Source organism: Heterostelium album (genome assembly GCF_000004825.1).
Source record: "Heterostelium album PN500 unplaced genomic scaffold PPL_scaffold3, whole genome shotgun sequence".
Classification (NCBI taxonomy): domain Eukaryota; phylum Evosea; class Eumycetozoa; order Acytosteliales; family Acytosteliaceae; genus Heterostelium; species Heterostelium album.
Genome location: NW_008805065.1, coordinates 2,208,644 through 2,225,514, shown reverse-complemented (window position 1 = coordinate 2,225,514; position 16,871 = coordinate 2,208,644). Strand labels below are relative to the sequence as shown.

The 16,871-nt window shown below is 31.4% G+C and overlaps 9 protein-coding genes across 9 annotated transcripts; 6 read left to right on the top strand and 3 right to left on the bottom strand.

Moving 5' to 3' along the window:
* Nucleotides 1–305: 305 nt before the first annotated feature.
* Nucleotides 306–2,876, top strand: PPL_03465 (ATP-dependent metallopeptidase FtsH/Yme1/Tma family protein; the record flags this gene model as incomplete). Its single annotated transcript, XM_020574429.1, has 3 exons — nucleotides 306–974; nucleotides 1,050–1,234; nucleotides 1,319–2,876. The coding sequence occupies 3 exons, from the start codon at nucleotides 306–308 to the stop codon at nucleotides 2,874–2,876; spliced, it is 2,412 nt and encodes an 803-aa protein (XP_020436501.1).
* A 102-nt stretch (nucleotides 2,877–2,978) lies between these two features.
* PPL_03464 (TCP-1/cpn60 chaperonin family protein) lies at nucleotides 2,979–5,397 on the bottom strand (the record flags this gene model as incomplete). The annotated part of the gene is made up of 6 exons (XM_020574428.1): nucleotides 2,979–3,247; nucleotides 3,326–3,605; nucleotides 3,661–3,841; nucleotides 3,920–4,500; nucleotides 4,628–4,967; nucleotides 5,387–5,397. 6 exons carry the CDS (start codon nucleotides 5,395–5,397, stop codon nucleotides 2,979–2,981), a joined length of 1,662 nt encoding a protein of 553 aa, XP_020436500.1.
* Nucleotides 5,398–5,592: 195 nt separating this feature from the next.
* PPL_03463 (CCHC-type Zn finger-containing protein) lies at nucleotides 5,593–8,036 on the top strand (the record flags this gene model as incomplete). The annotated part of the gene is made up of 4 exons (XM_020574427.1): nucleotides 5,593–5,712; nucleotides 7,163–7,344; nucleotides 7,423–7,491; nucleotides 7,583–8,036. The coding sequence occupies 4 exons, from the start codon at nucleotides 5,593–5,595 to the stop codon at nucleotides 8,034–8,036; spliced, it is 825 nt and encodes a 274-aa protein (XP_020436499.1).
* A 1,680-nt stretch (nucleotides 8,037–9,716) lies between these two features.
* On the top strand, nucleotides 9,717–9,941 carry PPL_03462 (uncharacterized protein; the record flags this gene model as incomplete). The annotated part of the gene is made up of 1 exon (XM_020574426.1): nucleotides 9,717–9,941. The coding sequence occupies one exon, from the start codon at nucleotides 9,717–9,719 to the stop codon at nucleotides 9,939–9,941; it is 225 nt and encodes a 74-aa protein (XP_020436498.1).
* A 76-nt stretch (nucleotides 9,942–10,017) lies between these two features.
* Nucleotides 10,018–10,358, top strand: PPL_03461 (uncharacterized protein; the record flags this gene model as incomplete). The annotated part of the gene is made up of 2 exons (XM_077398156.1): nucleotides 10,018–10,079; nucleotides 10,352–10,358. 2 exons carry the CDS (start codon nucleotides 10,018–10,020, stop codon nucleotides 10,356–10,358), a joined length of 69 nt encoding a protein of 22 aa, XP_077254277.1.
* Nucleotides 10,359–10,718: 360 nt separating this feature from the next.
* Nucleotides 10,719–10,928, top strand: PPL_03460 (uncharacterized protein; the record flags this gene model as incomplete). Its single annotated transcript, XM_020574425.1, has 1 exon — nucleotides 10,719–10,928. One exon carries the CDS (start codon nucleotides 10,719–10,721, stop codon nucleotides 10,926–10,928), a length of 210 nt encoding a protein of 69 aa, XP_020436497.1.
* A 197-nt stretch (nucleotides 10,929–11,125) lies between these two features.
* PPL_03459 (uncharacterized protein) lies at nucleotides 11,126–12,895 on the bottom strand (the record flags this gene model as incomplete). Its single annotated transcript, XM_020574424.1, has 3 exons — nucleotides 11,126–11,388; nucleotides 12,536–12,653; nucleotides 12,695–12,895. The coding sequence occupies 3 exons, from the start codon at nucleotides 12,893–12,895 to the stop codon at nucleotides 11,126–11,128; spliced, it is 582 nt and encodes a 193-aa protein (XP_020436496.1).
* A 286-nt stretch (nucleotides 12,896–13,181) lies between these two features.
* PPL_03458 (proteasome component region PCI domain-containing protein) lies at nucleotides 13,182–14,772 on the top strand (the record flags this gene model as incomplete). Its single annotated transcript, XM_020574423.1, has 4 exons — nucleotides 13,182–13,558; nucleotides 13,637–14,104; nucleotides 14,241–14,480; nucleotides 14,565–14,772. The coding sequence occupies 4 exons, from the start codon at nucleotides 13,182–13,184 to the stop codon at nucleotides 14,770–14,772; spliced, it is 1,293 nt and encodes a 430-aa protein (XP_020436495.1).
* Nucleotides 14,773–15,060: 288 nt separating this feature from the next.
* PPL_03457 (PP2C family serine/threonine-protein phosphatase) lies at nucleotides 15,061–16,638 on the bottom strand (the record flags this gene model as incomplete). Its single annotated transcript, XM_020574422.1, has 4 exons — nucleotides 15,061–15,204; nucleotides 15,338–15,572; nucleotides 15,646–15,851; nucleotides 16,009–16,638. 4 exons carry the CDS (start codon nucleotides 16,636–16,638, stop codon nucleotides 15,061–15,063), a joined length of 1,215 nt encoding a protein of 404 aa, XP_020436494.1.
* Nucleotides 16,639–16,871: the final 233 nt, after the last annotated feature.

Sequence of the window (16,871 nt, the reverse complement as noted above, 5' to 3'; positions counted from 1 at the left end):
CAATCACTCTTAGTGATGGACAAACAATGACATAAAAATTCGACGACAAAATAAAGTTTTTTTTCTTAAAAAGAATTTCTTTTTGTTTTTTTTTTTGTATGAATCTGATTCCACCACACATATTTCTACTTTTTCAATCGATTAATTGATCTATTTCATTCCTTTTATATATCATTGATTCAAGATTTTATTTAATTCTTGTATATCTTGAATATATATATATTTTATATTTTTATATATTTGTAATAAACAAACGAACATTTATAGTATTATTTTATCACTTGTAAATACATAATAATAAGAGAATGTCAGTTGCAACTTCACAATTGAGAATGTTGCTGAGTAGACAACAAATACAAAGAAATTATAGTATAAATAATAATATAATAAATAGAAATAGATTAAATAATCATAATACTTATTTAACATCTAATAATTCATCAACATCAACATCATCGAAAACATTGTATAACTATTATAGCCAATCATCATCATCATCATCAAATCAACAATATAAACATCAATCATCATCATCATCATCTTCATCAACAACACCAACAGTATTACAAAGTTTCATTTCACAATTCAAAGAACAACAACAAAGATCATTACAATATATAAATGATTCCATTTTAAAAGCAAAGGGTTGGGGTAACTTTGAGAAACCATCGTCATCTCCAAAAGAAGAAGAGGAAAACAACAAAGATAACAACAAAGAGAAAAACGAAAAAAAAGAAGAAAATAAAAATAATAATAGCAGCAATGATAGCGATAAGAAGAGCAACTCATTCAATCAAAGCAATAAGAATAAGCCAGATGAAGATAAAGAACAACCAGGTAAATGGAACTATTTCTCATTGTCAATATTAGGTGCTGGTGCACTCTTCTATTTACTCTCTCCAAACACTCCGGAGGATGAACATCCACAAATTACATTCAGTGATTTCATTACAAAGAATCTACCTGATAAATCGGTATGAATCACAATTCAATTCATCATTCACCATCGTATTCTCTAACTTCTTGTTTTAATCTATCTATTTTTTTAGACAACTAAAATTCAAGTATATGATAATGTAGCTGTTGTAATCGGTCAAGACAATGAAGTAATCGGATCATTTAGCATTGGTGATAAGAAGGTTTTCGAAGAACAATTGGAAGCCGCTCAAACAACATTGGGTATCACAAAGAACAACTTTATACCTGTATCTTATGTTGAAAATGTTGATTATAGGTAAGTTACTAGTAATAATAAGTTTGAATGATGTATTGTTATTGTTAAAGCAAACTAACTAATTAATTAACTATTTATTTTTAGAATATTGTTGATTCAAATGATACCATATATAATATTGGGTTGGTTCGCCTATAGAACCTATAAGACATTGACTTCGAAATCGAACAAGTTGTTTTCACAGGGTAAGATCAATGCCAGTCAATTCAAGAAGGACGATAGCAAGGTGTTGTTCAAGGATGTCGCTGGTTTGGGTGAAGCCAAGGTGGAGATCGAGGAGTTTGTCAACTTCCTCAAGGATCCAAAGAAGTATAATGATATCGGTGCCAAGATTCCACGTGGTGCCATCTTGATTGGTCCACCAGGAACCGGTAAGACTCTGATGGCAAAGGCAACTGCCGGTGAAGCCAACGTACCGTTCTTCTCGACTTCCGGTTCGGATTTCGTTGAGATGTTTGTCGGTGTCGGTCCGGCACGTGTTCGTGACCTCTTTGAGCAGGCACGTAAGAATGCACCGTGCATTGTATTCATCGATGAGATCGACGCTATCGGTCGTGCCAGAGGAAAAGGTGGATTCTCTGGATCGAACGACGAGCGTGAGAACACTCTGAATCAACTGTTGGTGGAGATGGACGGTTTCACACCGCTAAAGAACGTAGTTGTTCTCGCTGCAACAAACAGACCGGATATTCTCGATCAAGCACTGCTGCGTCCAGGTCGTTTCGATCGTCAGATCACCATTGACAATCCAGACTTGAAGTCGCGTGAAGAAATATTCTGTGTCCACTTGAAGCCGTTGACTCTCGACAACACCGTTGAACACTACGCACCAAAGTTGGCCAAGTTGACTCCGGGATTCAGTGGTGCCGATATTTCCAATGTCTGTAACGAGGCTGCGCTGATTGCCGCAAGAAAAATGGCTGACCAGATCACGCTGAAGCATTTCGATGCTGCTATTGACCGTGTCATTGGTGGACTGGAAAAGAAGAACAAAGTGCTGTCGCCACAAGAGAAAAAGACGGTTGCCTATCACGAAGCTGGACACGCTGTTGTTTCGTGGTTCCTCGAGCACTGCAACCCGCTGTTGAAGGTCTCCATTGTGCCACGTGGTGTTGCCGCACTCGGATACGCACAGTACTTGCCAAAGGAGGAGTTCCTTAACACCAAAGAGCAGATCTTTGATAAGATGTGTATGGCTCTCGGTGGTAGAGTCGCTGAGCAATTGGTGTTTGGCACCATTACGACCGGTGCTCAAGATGACCTGGAAAAGATTACAAAGATGGCATACTCACAGGTTGGATTGTATGGAATGAACGAAAAGGTTGGTCCACTCTCCTATCCACGTAAGGATTCATCGGATTTGACCAAGCCATACAGTGACGAGACTGCTGAGATCATCGACCAGGAAGTCAGACTGCTATTGCAGAGCGCCTACAATAAGACACAAGAAGTATTGGAAGCACACAAAGAAGGATTGGAAAAGGTTGCATTGCTCTTGCTCGAGAAAGAAGTGATCCACGCCGAAGACATCGAGCAAATTCTTGGACCAAGACCTTTTGCCAACACACCAAAAGTTGAAATACCAAATAATAGCAGTAACTCTTCGGATTCTTCACAAGTTCAACCACAAGCTTCATCATAAATAAAAAACATAATATATATACTATAATTATAAATAATATTTAAATACAAACATTTATACTCTAATAGGTTTATTATTTATTTTGTTGTTTAAACCTTAGGATTAAGAAGTAGGAGGTTTAAAAGCAACTTTTGGTTCAATTAAAATATTATTATTAATTCGCAAAATCATTTGTGCAGCTCTGGTTGCCAGTTTGAGGATATTTCGCAAAAGGAATGAAGGTTCCTTAACATTGATATCATTTAACATATCAACAATTTCACCTGTTTCCAAATTAACTCCTTTCCATAAATTATTATTATTATTCTCGTCATTTGTTTGTTCATGAATTGATTTCAATTTAGATAATAAAGCAATACCATCAAATCCAGCTAATTAATTTGTAATTTGGAAATAAATTAATAAATAATTTAAAAATAATAAAATATAAATCATTAATAATACTATACCATTTTGAATTAATATTAAAGGTATTGATTCAAGTGAATCTGCAAATGCATTGAGTGCAAACTGAAGTTTTACATTATCGGTAGCTTTGGATTTCGCTCTTATCTTGTTAGCTATGTACAAATAGGCACATCCACCACCGCCAATGTAATAAGGATTATGTATGAAACTACTAAGGATATTCAACATATCTTTAAACGATCGAATACATTCCTCGGACATTGTATCGGTTGGTGATCTCAATACAACTGTTGCAGCATCACAATTCTTAATACCAGATATCTAAAACAATATAATGTTAAATTAAATTACATTAAAAATAAATTGTTATAATTACTTTTAAAAATATTGAATCACCAATAGAAACTCTTTCTATATTGGTTGCTTTGGAAATCATTTCCATATTGAGAGAAGTGCTGATATCATTGACAAACTTTGTTCCCAAAACAAATGAAATTCTTTCCAACTCTCTCGAATCATCAATACAAAAATATTCTATATTGTTTTCCAAAAATAAACTGTTTTAAAATATATTAAATAATAATTAGTTAAAACAACTCTTATATATTGATATCATATCATATTATTTTACTTACTTTTCAAGGTATTGAGGTATATCAGTATCACTAATGACAACGTGAACATTCAAATTTAAAAGAATGTCAATCTTATTTCTATAGAGGAGTTGATCTTGTTCTTGGATTTTCTTTGAGTGCAATGTGGTGTTTGATTCCTGAAGATTCGCTTTCAGCTTGACAAAATGTAGGTCGGACTGTACACTCTGTAGTTGTAGTTTACCAACGATTATATTAAAAGTGTTGTTTCCTGTTTTCGAATGGAAATTGTAGTTTCTCTGTCTGTTTCGCTGGGAATCATATTTCAACATTACACCATCAATCAAATGAGAATCCAACATTGACCCACCAGTAATACTGATGATCTTTATACGCTCCTGATTTCTATTTCCGCCAAGCTTTAGAATCGATTCGACACCCAACCGAGCAAAGTGATCTTTATGTCTCGCCAGTATCTTTGAGGAGATCGAGGTCGATGCTACATCATAGAGAATACGTTGTTGTTGATGGTGGTGTTGGTAACTATTTATTTTCTCAACATCGAATCCAATTTCTATTTCATCAATAAGTGATAATGCTACATCCAATCCTATATTATAACCCTTTTTTTGTTTGAGTATTTTTTTAATTAATATTAATATTCATGTTATGTTGTTTGTTTGTGTTGGTTTTGGGAAAAATGGAAAATGGAATATGGTGATGACTGTTGATTATTGGATTGATAAATACAATTTGGATGGATTGAGGATGTATCGACTGTTTCAAATAGGAAAGAGCATTCTTTAATAGGAGACAAGTGAGTAGGACGACGCTTGTGGTACCATCGCCAACTGTATCATCCTGAGATTTCGCACAGGAAATGAGTAGACGCGCAGCAGGATGATCTATTTCGAGATACCTCAGTATAGTAGCACCGTCGTTTGATGTCAAATAACTGCCGTCATCATCTACAATCAATTTATCACTACCGAATGGTCCTAACGTTGATTTCAAACATTGAAACAACACCATACATCCATTAATATTAGATTCAACAATCATGACATGTATAAATCTCTCTTCCTCTCCTCTATTCTATCTAAAAAAGAAATAGTGTGTGTAAAAGTATATTTATATAAAGTATATATATAAGTTAAGTGAGTAGAGTGGTGTGTAGTGTCTATCCACAATTTATAAAATTATTAATTCAAAAAAAATAAATCAATCAATCATTTATATAAATATATAAAATAAATATATATAAATATATCTTGAGTGTCTTGTTTTGATTAAACACACACCTGACTGATTGATTTAATTAACACTACTGTCATGCACATTCACTAACACACAGGATAAATCAAAAAAAAAAAAAAACTAAAAACAAAAACAAATTTTTTTTTGATTTCAGGTAACCAGCAAACAAATTTGGTTTTCCTTTTTTAAAAACAATTGATTAAATAAATAAAATTTAATAGTTTTATATTTATCTATTTTTGTAGGAAATACAAATCATCCATATGTCATAATAAATATCAAAAAAAAAAGAAAAACAAAAAAAAAGATTGGTTGCTTAAAAAAGGAAAAGTGAAAAAAATTAATATTTTTTGGAACATAAAAAAAAAAAAAAAAAAGATAATAAATTTCAAAAATTTCCTTCAACCAATAATATATATCATAACATAATTATTTATTTCTTTAATATCATAATAATTATGTCAAAGATTTATGTTGGTCAACTAGCATTTGATGCCAGAGAAAGAGAAATTGAAGACCACTTTGGAAGATATGGCCGAATCTCACACATCCAAATGAAGAAAGGATTCTGCTTTATTGTATGAAATATACTCAAAAATAATCTAAAACAACTACTACTTTACACTCTACTACTACTACTACTACTACTACTACTTCTAAATTCTACTGCTTTTTATGTTATCTATTCAATTCAATTCAATCTTCTACTCCTACCTACACTACCCTACACCACCCCGCTTTTTTTTTAATTGCTTTGCTTCCCGAAAAGTTCGAACCTCTCTACTTTACATAGATAAGATATGACAAAGGAATAACTACTATCATTGACTAATCGATTCGGTCTGCGAAAATGTAAAGACTTAGACACTTGGACAAAGACGACTATTCTATGACTAAACTAAAATTACTTTGTCATGATATCAATTAGTTCCTTTAACAAACTATCTTATACCTACCTATCCTTATCTTTTATCATTCTCTCTCTATCCAAAAACAAAACAAAAACAAAAACAAACACAACCATCAATCAGATAAATTCATTCATATAAAAGTTCAAAAAAAAGAATAAGGATTAAGGAGTAGATAGATAAGAATAGATAACCAAATTATACATATATATATATATATAATTAAATCTATATTTATATATATCTATTTATTTATTTTTATCTATTATTAAATATTTCTATTTATCTATAAATCTTATATATATTATAACAAAAAAGCAGTTCAGTTGTAGTAGTATTTAAGTAGTAGTTGTGATACAGTATTATCAGGATTTAGCTGGGCTTACACAGGACTGACTTTGGGGTCTAACTTGTTAAAGACTATCTATCAGACTGAATATTAACTTACTGACTAAATATCTGACTATCTTGACTGGGAATATGATGATAATGATGATAATGATGATGTGTGAATGAACTTGTTACAACTGTTTGAACTCGACCTCTATTTGTGAACTAACAAACCAACCAACCAAACAACCAAACACTTCTTGATCAAATGATGATCCTTCTCTTTAAATACATCTAAAAAGAAAAAAAAAAAAAAAACAAGGATGTACTGTAACAATAGTTAACAATCCTATATTTACTTCTAAACTCTTCTTCTTCTTTAAAGCCATTAACTATTATTATGCAAACCAAAAAAAAAAAAAACAAGTCAAATAATACGTTGTCTAAACAACTTCTGTCTTTCAGCGCTTCTCTTTCTCTCTTACCTTACAGTTCAAATATCTGTAAATCAGTCTTACCCTTACCTATCTGTTCTGTTCGGTTCAGTTCTGTTCTGTTTAGTTCTGTTTATTTATCATATTTTTGATGTTCCAGAGGACTCTCTTCCAGTTAGTTGACTCTTCTCTTATTACTCTCTTCTCCCCACTCTACTATCTCACTGTGATATCTAATCTGCACAGTCAGACTACCACTTTAAACTTTATCATTATCCATAACTATTACCATCAACCACTACTACTGATTTGTAATATAATTCTGTTTGTCGATTTACTCATACTCTTATGTGTAGGAATACTCCAGTAGGGATGCTGCTGATGAAGCAATCAACTCATCTCACCGTACCAACTTTCTTGGTCGTTCCATCGTCGTAGAGAAGAGTCACAGCAACGGTGCCAAGAGACCAGTACCAGGTGAAGGAAGATGTTTCCACTGTCACCAAGAAGGTCATTGGGCAAAAGAATGTCCAGATAAGTAAGTTTATTGAATCATTCAAATTAACATTAATAATCATCATTCATATTAACTTATACAACAATGTTAAATTAATAGGGATAGAAATGGTAATAATAGAGGTAGACAACCCTATAGTAGAGGAGAGAGAGATAGAGATTACAGAAGGTAAATATTAATAATTATGAAAAATCTTGTTTGGATTTTGGATCAAGATTGATATAATATTAACTATAATTGTATTGTTTAATATTTGTAGTAGAGACAGATCTAGATCAAGATCAAGAGATAGAAATGACAGAGATAGACACGAGAGAGATAGAAGAATGGGTGGAAGTGGCGACAGACATAGACGTACAGATAGAGACAGATCGAGAGAGCGAGACAGATCAAGAGATAGATCGAGAGAGAGATCGGTAGAGAGATCCAGAGAGAGATCGTCAAGAGATAGATCTAGAGACAGAGACGAGAAGGACAGATCGAGAGAGCGACAGAGACACAGAGAGAGATCGAATGAAAGAGCAAGTCCAGAGAAACAACCAGCATACACCTCGACATCAAACTCCAGAGAAAGAAACAACACCGGCAGCACCACCATCGTTGTATCCGATGACAAAGAAGAAAGAGCAGTAAACAGTGGAGGATCACCCAACGACAGACAAAGAGAAAGAGATAGATCATCACCAGAGAGAACCAGCGGTACCTTCGAATAAAATGCCAAATCAAACTAAACTCATTTCAACACCACACCAACACCAACCAACCAAAAAACAATTAAGAGGAGCATCCAACTATAACATTTCAACCAACCTTTTTTTTTTTATATACAACCAACAAACACTTCACTATTCACTCACCTCCACTCCACTCACTCACAAACTCACCCCAACTTTATTATCTATTCAAATCTATCAAGTAAACTTACTTGATTGTCTTATATTTTTATTACAAACTCTTTAACCATATAAATAATAATACTATAACTATCTATCCATTCTTAATAGTTTAGTTTTTTTGCTTACAATCAATCATCGTTCAACCTACAACTCTACATCATCCAACTAAATGCATACCAAAGCCAAAGCCAATACCAAATATAAAAAAAATACACCTATACAACCAAATAGGAATAAGAAAAAGAATCTACTCCCTTTCAATGGTTCTCCTTTATTTTTTTTTTTCTCTTCCAAACTTTGTTTCATATGAGTACTATAAAGATTGATAAATCTATTGTAATCAACAATCTAAAATTAAGAAACGAAATATTATTACTATTTTGAATATTGTTATAAACATAGTTGTTATAACTATAGTTATTTAGTGTACTATTCATATTATTGATCTATTTAATACAAATATATAGATTTAAAAATTAATTGAAAATAAAAAAAAATAAAAAAATAAAAAAAGGAAAAATTTCATCATAAAAGTTAAATAGATGTAAATATAAAGGTGAAATCACAATAAACACTTAAAAAGGTGTTATATTTAAAAAGTTATGTACAGATAGCATCTGTATAAACATCGATTTATGTTCAGAAGTAATGAAATGGTGATGTTTTTTTTTTTTTTTTTTGACAACGTTTGTGCACAAGTCCTACGAGGTAAAAAATACCACTTTCCAAAACTGGTCATATTACTACGTGGTAAATTGATTTGTGAATTTTTCACCCAAAAAAATTCTCAAAAAAAGCGACACCCTCAATATGATTGATCAATAAGAAAACTATCTAAATCAGACCAAAAATGGAAGCATTAATTCTAGATATTTATAAAAGAGCCTTTGGATATGACTTATACGCCTACTCTTAATCAAAGAAGCAATGAACACACAACAAACATATCATTAAAAATAAACAATAAAACAGTGACTGCATATCATCACTGTCACCATCGAATTTCGTTGAAAACACACAACATGATTTGTATCTCAGCCAAGCCCAAGAATGAGTGTAATCCCTTGCAAATATTGTATAAGCACTGCTGTTGATTGGGGATCACACTTCAAAGCCCAATCACAAAAAAAATCAAAACACAGTTTATAAACAATTTTTAGTAACAAACCTATTGTGTCAAATATCATCAGACACTCATTCTCAGAGTTGATGTTTACCATAATTATATCATAGACTCCCACTAATTAGGTGAAACATCACAGGTTTTGAGAAAAATGTTTCGTAATATTCTCAAATTATCATCCACACTATTTGTTTTGTGTTCTCAAAAAGTATTTAAAATGTGATTATTCAGCTTTATATATCATTATTCAAATTACCCATTAAACAACAACAACAACAACAATTCTATATTTGTAAAATTCATATTCTCTACAAATATAATTATTTTATATCTCTTTTATTACCTCATAAATATCTATAAATCAACTTTTAAAAATGTCATTACCAGAATTTATCTCATCTTGGGTCCAAATCTCCAACAAAGAAGATTTCATGTTCCAACTCAATGATGCCGATGAAAATCAACTTGTAGTAGTTTACTTTGGTCAACCAAATTGTATTGCTTGCGATTTGGTCAAAGATTTTATGAGAGCCTTACCAGGTAGATACCCAAATGCCGTTTTCTTCCAAGTTCCATTTGGTTCCCCAGTTAACTGTTGATTGTATGTGGGCCAATGATGTCGCAATCTATCCATTCGTCAAGGTCTTCAAGAATTTCTCCACTGTTAAAAATCATATGGGTTATGTTACTGGCTCTGGTACTACTATGATCGATGATTTAATCAAGAGACACTATCAGTAATTAATAATAATAATAGACTTATCACAATCACCAATTAATAATAAAATAAACTTAAAAACCCTTTGTCATTAAATCATTCACCATTAATATAACATGCACCGTCTTATTTATTAATCACTAACACTTATTAGGTTTAATTTCATTTGTGAATTGGTAGATTTAGAAAGAGGATTATTACTCTATTTGAAAATCTTTTAAGTTATTATAGGTTGAGATACTGTTGTTATTTTTTGTTTCTTGTTGTGTTGTTGATTTTATTGTATAATAGAAATTAATTAAGTTTTCTATTCTACAATAAAATAATAGAAAACTTCATTATTAAATCCGATCTTGAGTTCATCAATAAACTGAACTGTTTCTTTTTGTTTTGTCAATCTACTTTATTTTGAGTTATTTGTCCTTCAACAATTCGAGTATTCCAATAACTCTGTATTGATTGCCATTCCCTACTACATAAATAGTTTCTGAAACAACTATTATTATTAATATGTGCGATTTTACAGTTTTCAAAATAACTTATAAAAAAAAATAAAAAAATCAAATAAAAGATTAAATAAGAGTTAAATTTAAATTATATAAAAACATTATTAGAAATATTATTTTATATTATTATTGATTATTAATTAAATAAGAAAATGGTAGATCCAACTGATAAGTCATCAGATACAATAACAACAACCAGTAGTTCAACAGCATCTAAGGATCCAACAACTACTACAAGAGATCTCAGAATGAGTGATCTTGAGAATAACAATAACTTTGATCAAATTCAGTCAACCTCCACTTTATTTCCGGATGTCACTCCTACCAGCGCTCGCCCAGATCCACTCTCAACTCTCAACTGATTTGTTCCAATCCAGCCTGGCCACTTCTAAGTTACCTATCTCCTCTACCATTGTCCCAGGTGAACCGGACAGTAAACAAAGTATAGATAGAACACTCTAGTTATAACCTTGACTACATGCATCCTCGAAATACACCATGGCATCCAATTTAAATTGGGATCAAGATGTAGAGAATTGGCGTCTGTCAATGCCTGCTTCTATGTGCACTCACGTGTGTACATACCATATAGTTCATTACTGTAACCTAATTCTAATAAAGCTTCGCGGAAAAGAATATAAAATGATTGTCTTGTTTCAGTACCACGGTCTCTATGTCCAAGAGGGAGAAAAAGAGCTGGGTTAAACTCTGGTGATTCTCCTCGCGGGTGTATTTCAAATACGATAGCATATAGACTTTTCTTTGTAGCAACTTGATGATAAATGTTTAAGTATGGTTGAAAATGTTGTTGGTGATCCATTTCTAGAAATAGTAATAAAAAAATACGGATAAATTAAGTCTCTAATATAAATAAATATTCTATAAATTTAATTATTTAATATTTAAAAATAATGTTTAAATTAATTAAATTTTTTAATAGTATTTTGTTATTTGTATTCATTAGACCAATGGTTTAATCAAATATTAATTTTTGGAAAAACCTAATCGAATAGGTTTTTTCTTTAAAAAAATATTAGATATGTCTTCGATTCCTATTAAGAAAGAAGAACAAACAACCATTAAGATACTCGATCCCTCAAGTAATGTACCAATAATCATTAAAACATGGTGGGATCATCATGCGCTCGAGCTAAAACTGAGAGAACAACCCAAAGATATATAGATGCAAAAAGTTAAAAATGGTGTGTGGAAAAGATAAATGTATTGATAGAATTATTGTTGGTATGAAGAATCTTGGAGGAATATTCGATGAGCCGACCACCGATAGATTGTTGCAAAACGATGCTTAACTTAAAGAAGTAACAATGAAAACAGCCAACAGATTAGCCAAATTGACACATGTAATTGGTGAGTGTGCAGAGTTAAGAAGGAACGATAAAATTACTTATATATTTCTAACTTGTTTGGGAAACAAGAGAAATAATTTTAGGAAGGCAGCACCCGAGATATTCGGAGATAATATATATCCTTATGGAAAGCCACTTGACAAAACTCCACCGGTTTAAATCACCTTTTTAGTAAAACAAATAAATATCATTTCTCCTTATTATATATATATAATTAGTCTCCCTAATTTCCTAACATTGAGTAGATTGCTTTGCTCATTATATAAACCAACCAACCAAATATGATGCTAACTGATAAACTGTATACAGAAATCGTTTATGATTTATTTGATTGTCGGTGTGAAGTGCGTGCTCTGTGAGATATAATTGATATTGTTATTGTTATTGCTATTGATATTGCTATTGCTGTTGCAGTTTCTCTTTAATGAAATCTTTTTGTTCCTCTTTTTCATTTTCCTTATCTTGAAGTGCTTGTAATGTGTTATAGTTTTCACTACTCCATACTAGTAATGCGGAATTTAAAAGAATAAAGTTGGTTAGTATTGTTCAATTTAATATATCTATACTTGATAGAGGAATGATGATTTGATTTTAAAACTTACGTGATTTATTTTTATCTACAGTCGATTGTTTTGCTATTGTACAATTTATTGTTCTACCAAAGATTTCACTGTCGTGCATATTGTCTACGGCATCCAATGCATCCTCTCTTGTATCAAACTCTATAAAACAATATCCTTTATGTTTTTCTATATATATACTTTAAATGTTAATACTATTCTTTTTAATAGATTGATTGATTTATTGATTATGAATTCGATTCGATTCATACGTGTTTTATAATCTAAAGGTAATGATATATCTCTGATCTCGCCAAAAGGAATGAAAGCACCTCGCAGTGTGTCCACTGTAACATTATCGTCCAAACCTCCTACATATAATGTTTTCTTTACTGTAGTCATCAAATTAAAATTATATATAATAATAGAATAAACTAACTATCAAACGATCGATTTCAAAAAACTGAACAGATTATTTAAGTAATTAACTTGAAGATGATCGTTTGATCATTGCACCTGTCATCATCGCTCATATTTTCATTTCTTTTTTTTTTTTAAATTCAAATTTCTTTATGATAAATAAATCAATTATAATTGATATATTTTTTACAATTAATTATTAAATATATATAGATTTATATTTAGATAATTAGTTAGATATAGATAGATATAGAATAGATATATATTAATGGCAGATTTAAATACATATTTAAATCAGATAAATGATTGTGTAACAAAAGAACATGGAAAAGTTTTTGCAGAATTGATATCTCTGAGTGAAGTCATCACGATCACTACTTATCAACAACAGAAACAAAGCTTTTCAAATAAGATACAAGAGACAAAGTACAATAGCAAGCTATTACAATTGAAAAAGATCGATCAGATCGTTAGGAAAACAGCAGATTTAGATTCTCTCTTGCAAAACAAAATACATCCACATGGAACAAACGAAACACAACGAGAATCCTATTGTGATATGATTGCATCACGTCTACGTGCAATCACCTCAATATTCGATTCAAACTATGACGATGCATTTAATTATCTATCTGAATCAATAACGTATGTTTAACAATAAATATATATCTATCTATTCTATTCTACTTTATCTATGTATGCTAATTTGTCAATATTTTGAAGTGCATTTATAAAAGTATTTGAAGTATGGTCATCACAGGCGATGTGGAAATTCACTTATGATATTAGAATAATGGCAAAGCTGGCGAATACAGTGGAGAGTGCAGAGAAGAAAGCGGACTACTACGAAGAGGCATCGAGAATATTGAATCGTTGTTTCCAGGCGTCGAGTACCGATCGTACCACCGATCTGTCGCAGTCCAAGAAGAAGGCGGCAATGGGTATCGTCAACCAGATGTTCCACATCTACTTTAAGCTGAACAACTTGAAACTCTGTAAGAACGTAATCAAAGCCATGGAGAGTCCACTCTACCCTGCACTAGAATCATATCCACTCGGACAGTTGATCACCTATCGATTCTTTGTCGGTAGACTCGCTGCATTCGACGGTAACACACAAAAAGCTCAGCAAGATCTACTGTTCTCTTTCAACAAGTGTCCTAGCACTGGATCTTCTGCTAAAAACAAAAGGTAAGACAAATTCAAACAATAACAATAACAATAACAAAAACAAAAACGATAACAATATAACAATATCAATAATAATAATAATATCATTAAAAATAACAATTGAACTAACAAACCAAATCAAAACAAATACATTTAGATTGATATTATTATATTTAATTCCAATGCAACTATCACTTTGTCGATTCCCAAAGAAAGAGTTATTATTACAATATGGATTGAATCAATTCGTTGGTATAGTAGAGGCAATGAAGACAGGAAACATCAAACTATTCAATCAATGTCTATCGACCAATCAAAACTATTTCATTCAAAAGGGAATCTATTTGATTTTAGAAAAACTAAAGAATATTGTATATAGAAATCTTTTCAAGAAAATGTAAGTTACATTAATCATATTAAACCAGTTGAATAACATTGTATTAATATTAATAATTTATTCATTATCATTTTCATATTAAAGATATCTTTTAAATCATAATTCTCGTGTACCCATTCAAAACTTTGTTATTGCACTTAAATGGGCAGAGAATGACACAGTTGACATCGACGAAGCAGAATGTATCATCTCGAATCTCATCTACAACGGTTACATCAAAGGATATGTATGTCATAAAGTTGGTCTTATTCTAAGTCCAAAAGATCCATTCCCTCAAATTTGGAAATCATAATAAAAAAGATAAACAACAAACAATATTAATAATTAAAAAGAAAAGAACAATAAATAAAACCAAGAAACTATTAAGTACTCCAAATATAATAATATTAATAACACTTTATTATTAATTAATGATAATTATTTTAATATTTATAAATATAATTAGAATGTTAATTTTAACATTCTTTTTTTATTGTTTTTTTTATTGTTGTTTTTAATTTTAAACTATAGTTTTTTGTTTTTTCTTTTTTGTTTTTTTTTTTCTTGGTCAGATAGGATTGATTATCTGTTTTTGGAATTCTTACAAGATTATAACCATAATACTAATATTATCAGTGCTACCTTTTCTCAATGCACTCGATAAAAGCTTGTCACTCATTCTTTGTGCCTCTGTTTCGTTTATAATAAGGTCGATTGAATCTTGATCATTGACGACATCCCAGAGCTAAAATTAAAATATAAAATTGAAAATATTTAAAAATAGAAATGTAAAGTAGAACAAAAAAAAAAAAAAGGTTAACAATAATGAGTATTTTGATTGAATTGGGTTTTAAAATGAATAGTGAATGTATACATACACCGTCACATGCTAAAATTAAATGTGTATAACTTGGGTCTAATTGAATGGCACGTCTGTATGGGTCACCAACGACATACTCCTTCATAGAGTGATCACCGAGTGAACGAGTGACTGCGAGAATACCATTTACACGATTATTAACAACAAATCCACCAGCTTCTGTAATACGCTTAATCTCCTCTTGATCTGAACCTTTATGATCATATGACAATCTCTCAGCTACACCATTACGACTATAATAGAGTTATTAAATATTAGTTTAAAACCATCTTCAATATGTTATGTTGGTGTGTTTGATATACATACCTAATAACAGCACGAGCATCACCAGCATTGGCGATATAGAGGAATTTCTCACCCTTTTCATTGTATCTAATCAAAGCAGAGATTGTAGTGGTACCACTAAACTGTATTGGCTCATTACCCATTTGAGTATCTGTAGTTAAATAACTATTTTTAATATGTTCTAAAATATCTCCATTTGGATCTTTGTTCAATTCTTCCAATAAGTTCTATATATTGGAAATAAAGAACAAAAAAGGAAAAGAAAAAAGAAAAAAAAAAAAAAAAAAGAATAAAAAAGAAAAAGAAAAGAATAATATAAATAAAGTTAGGATATTATATCAGAATATACAAGTTAAAAAATAGATTATTAATATATATATTTACCAAATGAAGAGTTTTAGCAGTAAAGTCAACAGCACCTCTACCTCCGTGACCATCATAGATTGCATAGTAACCTTGTTGTGGATCACCACCGAATGAATCGATTATAACATGTTCGTCTTCCATTGTTCTTCTGAAACGTGGGTTCTTTTCGGATGACATACCGATGTCCTTGACCGAGGAGAACTTTGCTTGGTGGGTACCGTGTTGGTTGGATCCAGTGCTGCTGCTCAATGGTTCGGCGAGTGGTGTCGATGGATATTGTTGGTCGTTGCTGCTGCTTGTGTTGGTGTTACCACTGCTGCCACTGTTGTTGCTGCTGGTGTTGTCTGTCGATGAGGAGGATGATGATGATGTAGATGGTGTGGTGGTGGTGGTGGCGGTGGTTGATGATGCTGTACTCTCTTGTGGTGTGGTGGTGGTGTTGGTGTTAGCTGTGTTATTGCTGTTATTATCTATATCAGTGGCAGGTTCTTCGCTGTCGATAGACACCTCCAAACTCTTGTTACTGGCATCTGTTTTGTCTATGTTTCTATTTTCAGTGGTGGTGGTTGTATTTACAGTCTCGACATTGTTCTGTATATTACTGTCTGACATAGTTTCCTCTTTGATATTATCGATATTCGAACTCATTATTACTAATTACTTCTTTCTATATAACTTTGTTATTTGCTTGTTGTTTTGTTGTTGTTGTTTAGCTGTTGTTTAGTTGTTGTTGTTGTTTCTATATATATTATTATTATAAATCGAACACACTACTATACTCTAAAAATTTAATTTTTACAAAAAAAAAAAGTAAAAAAAAAAAAAATATCTATTAGATTAATTAACCTTTTAAACTATTATTATTGTTATTATTTATCTAT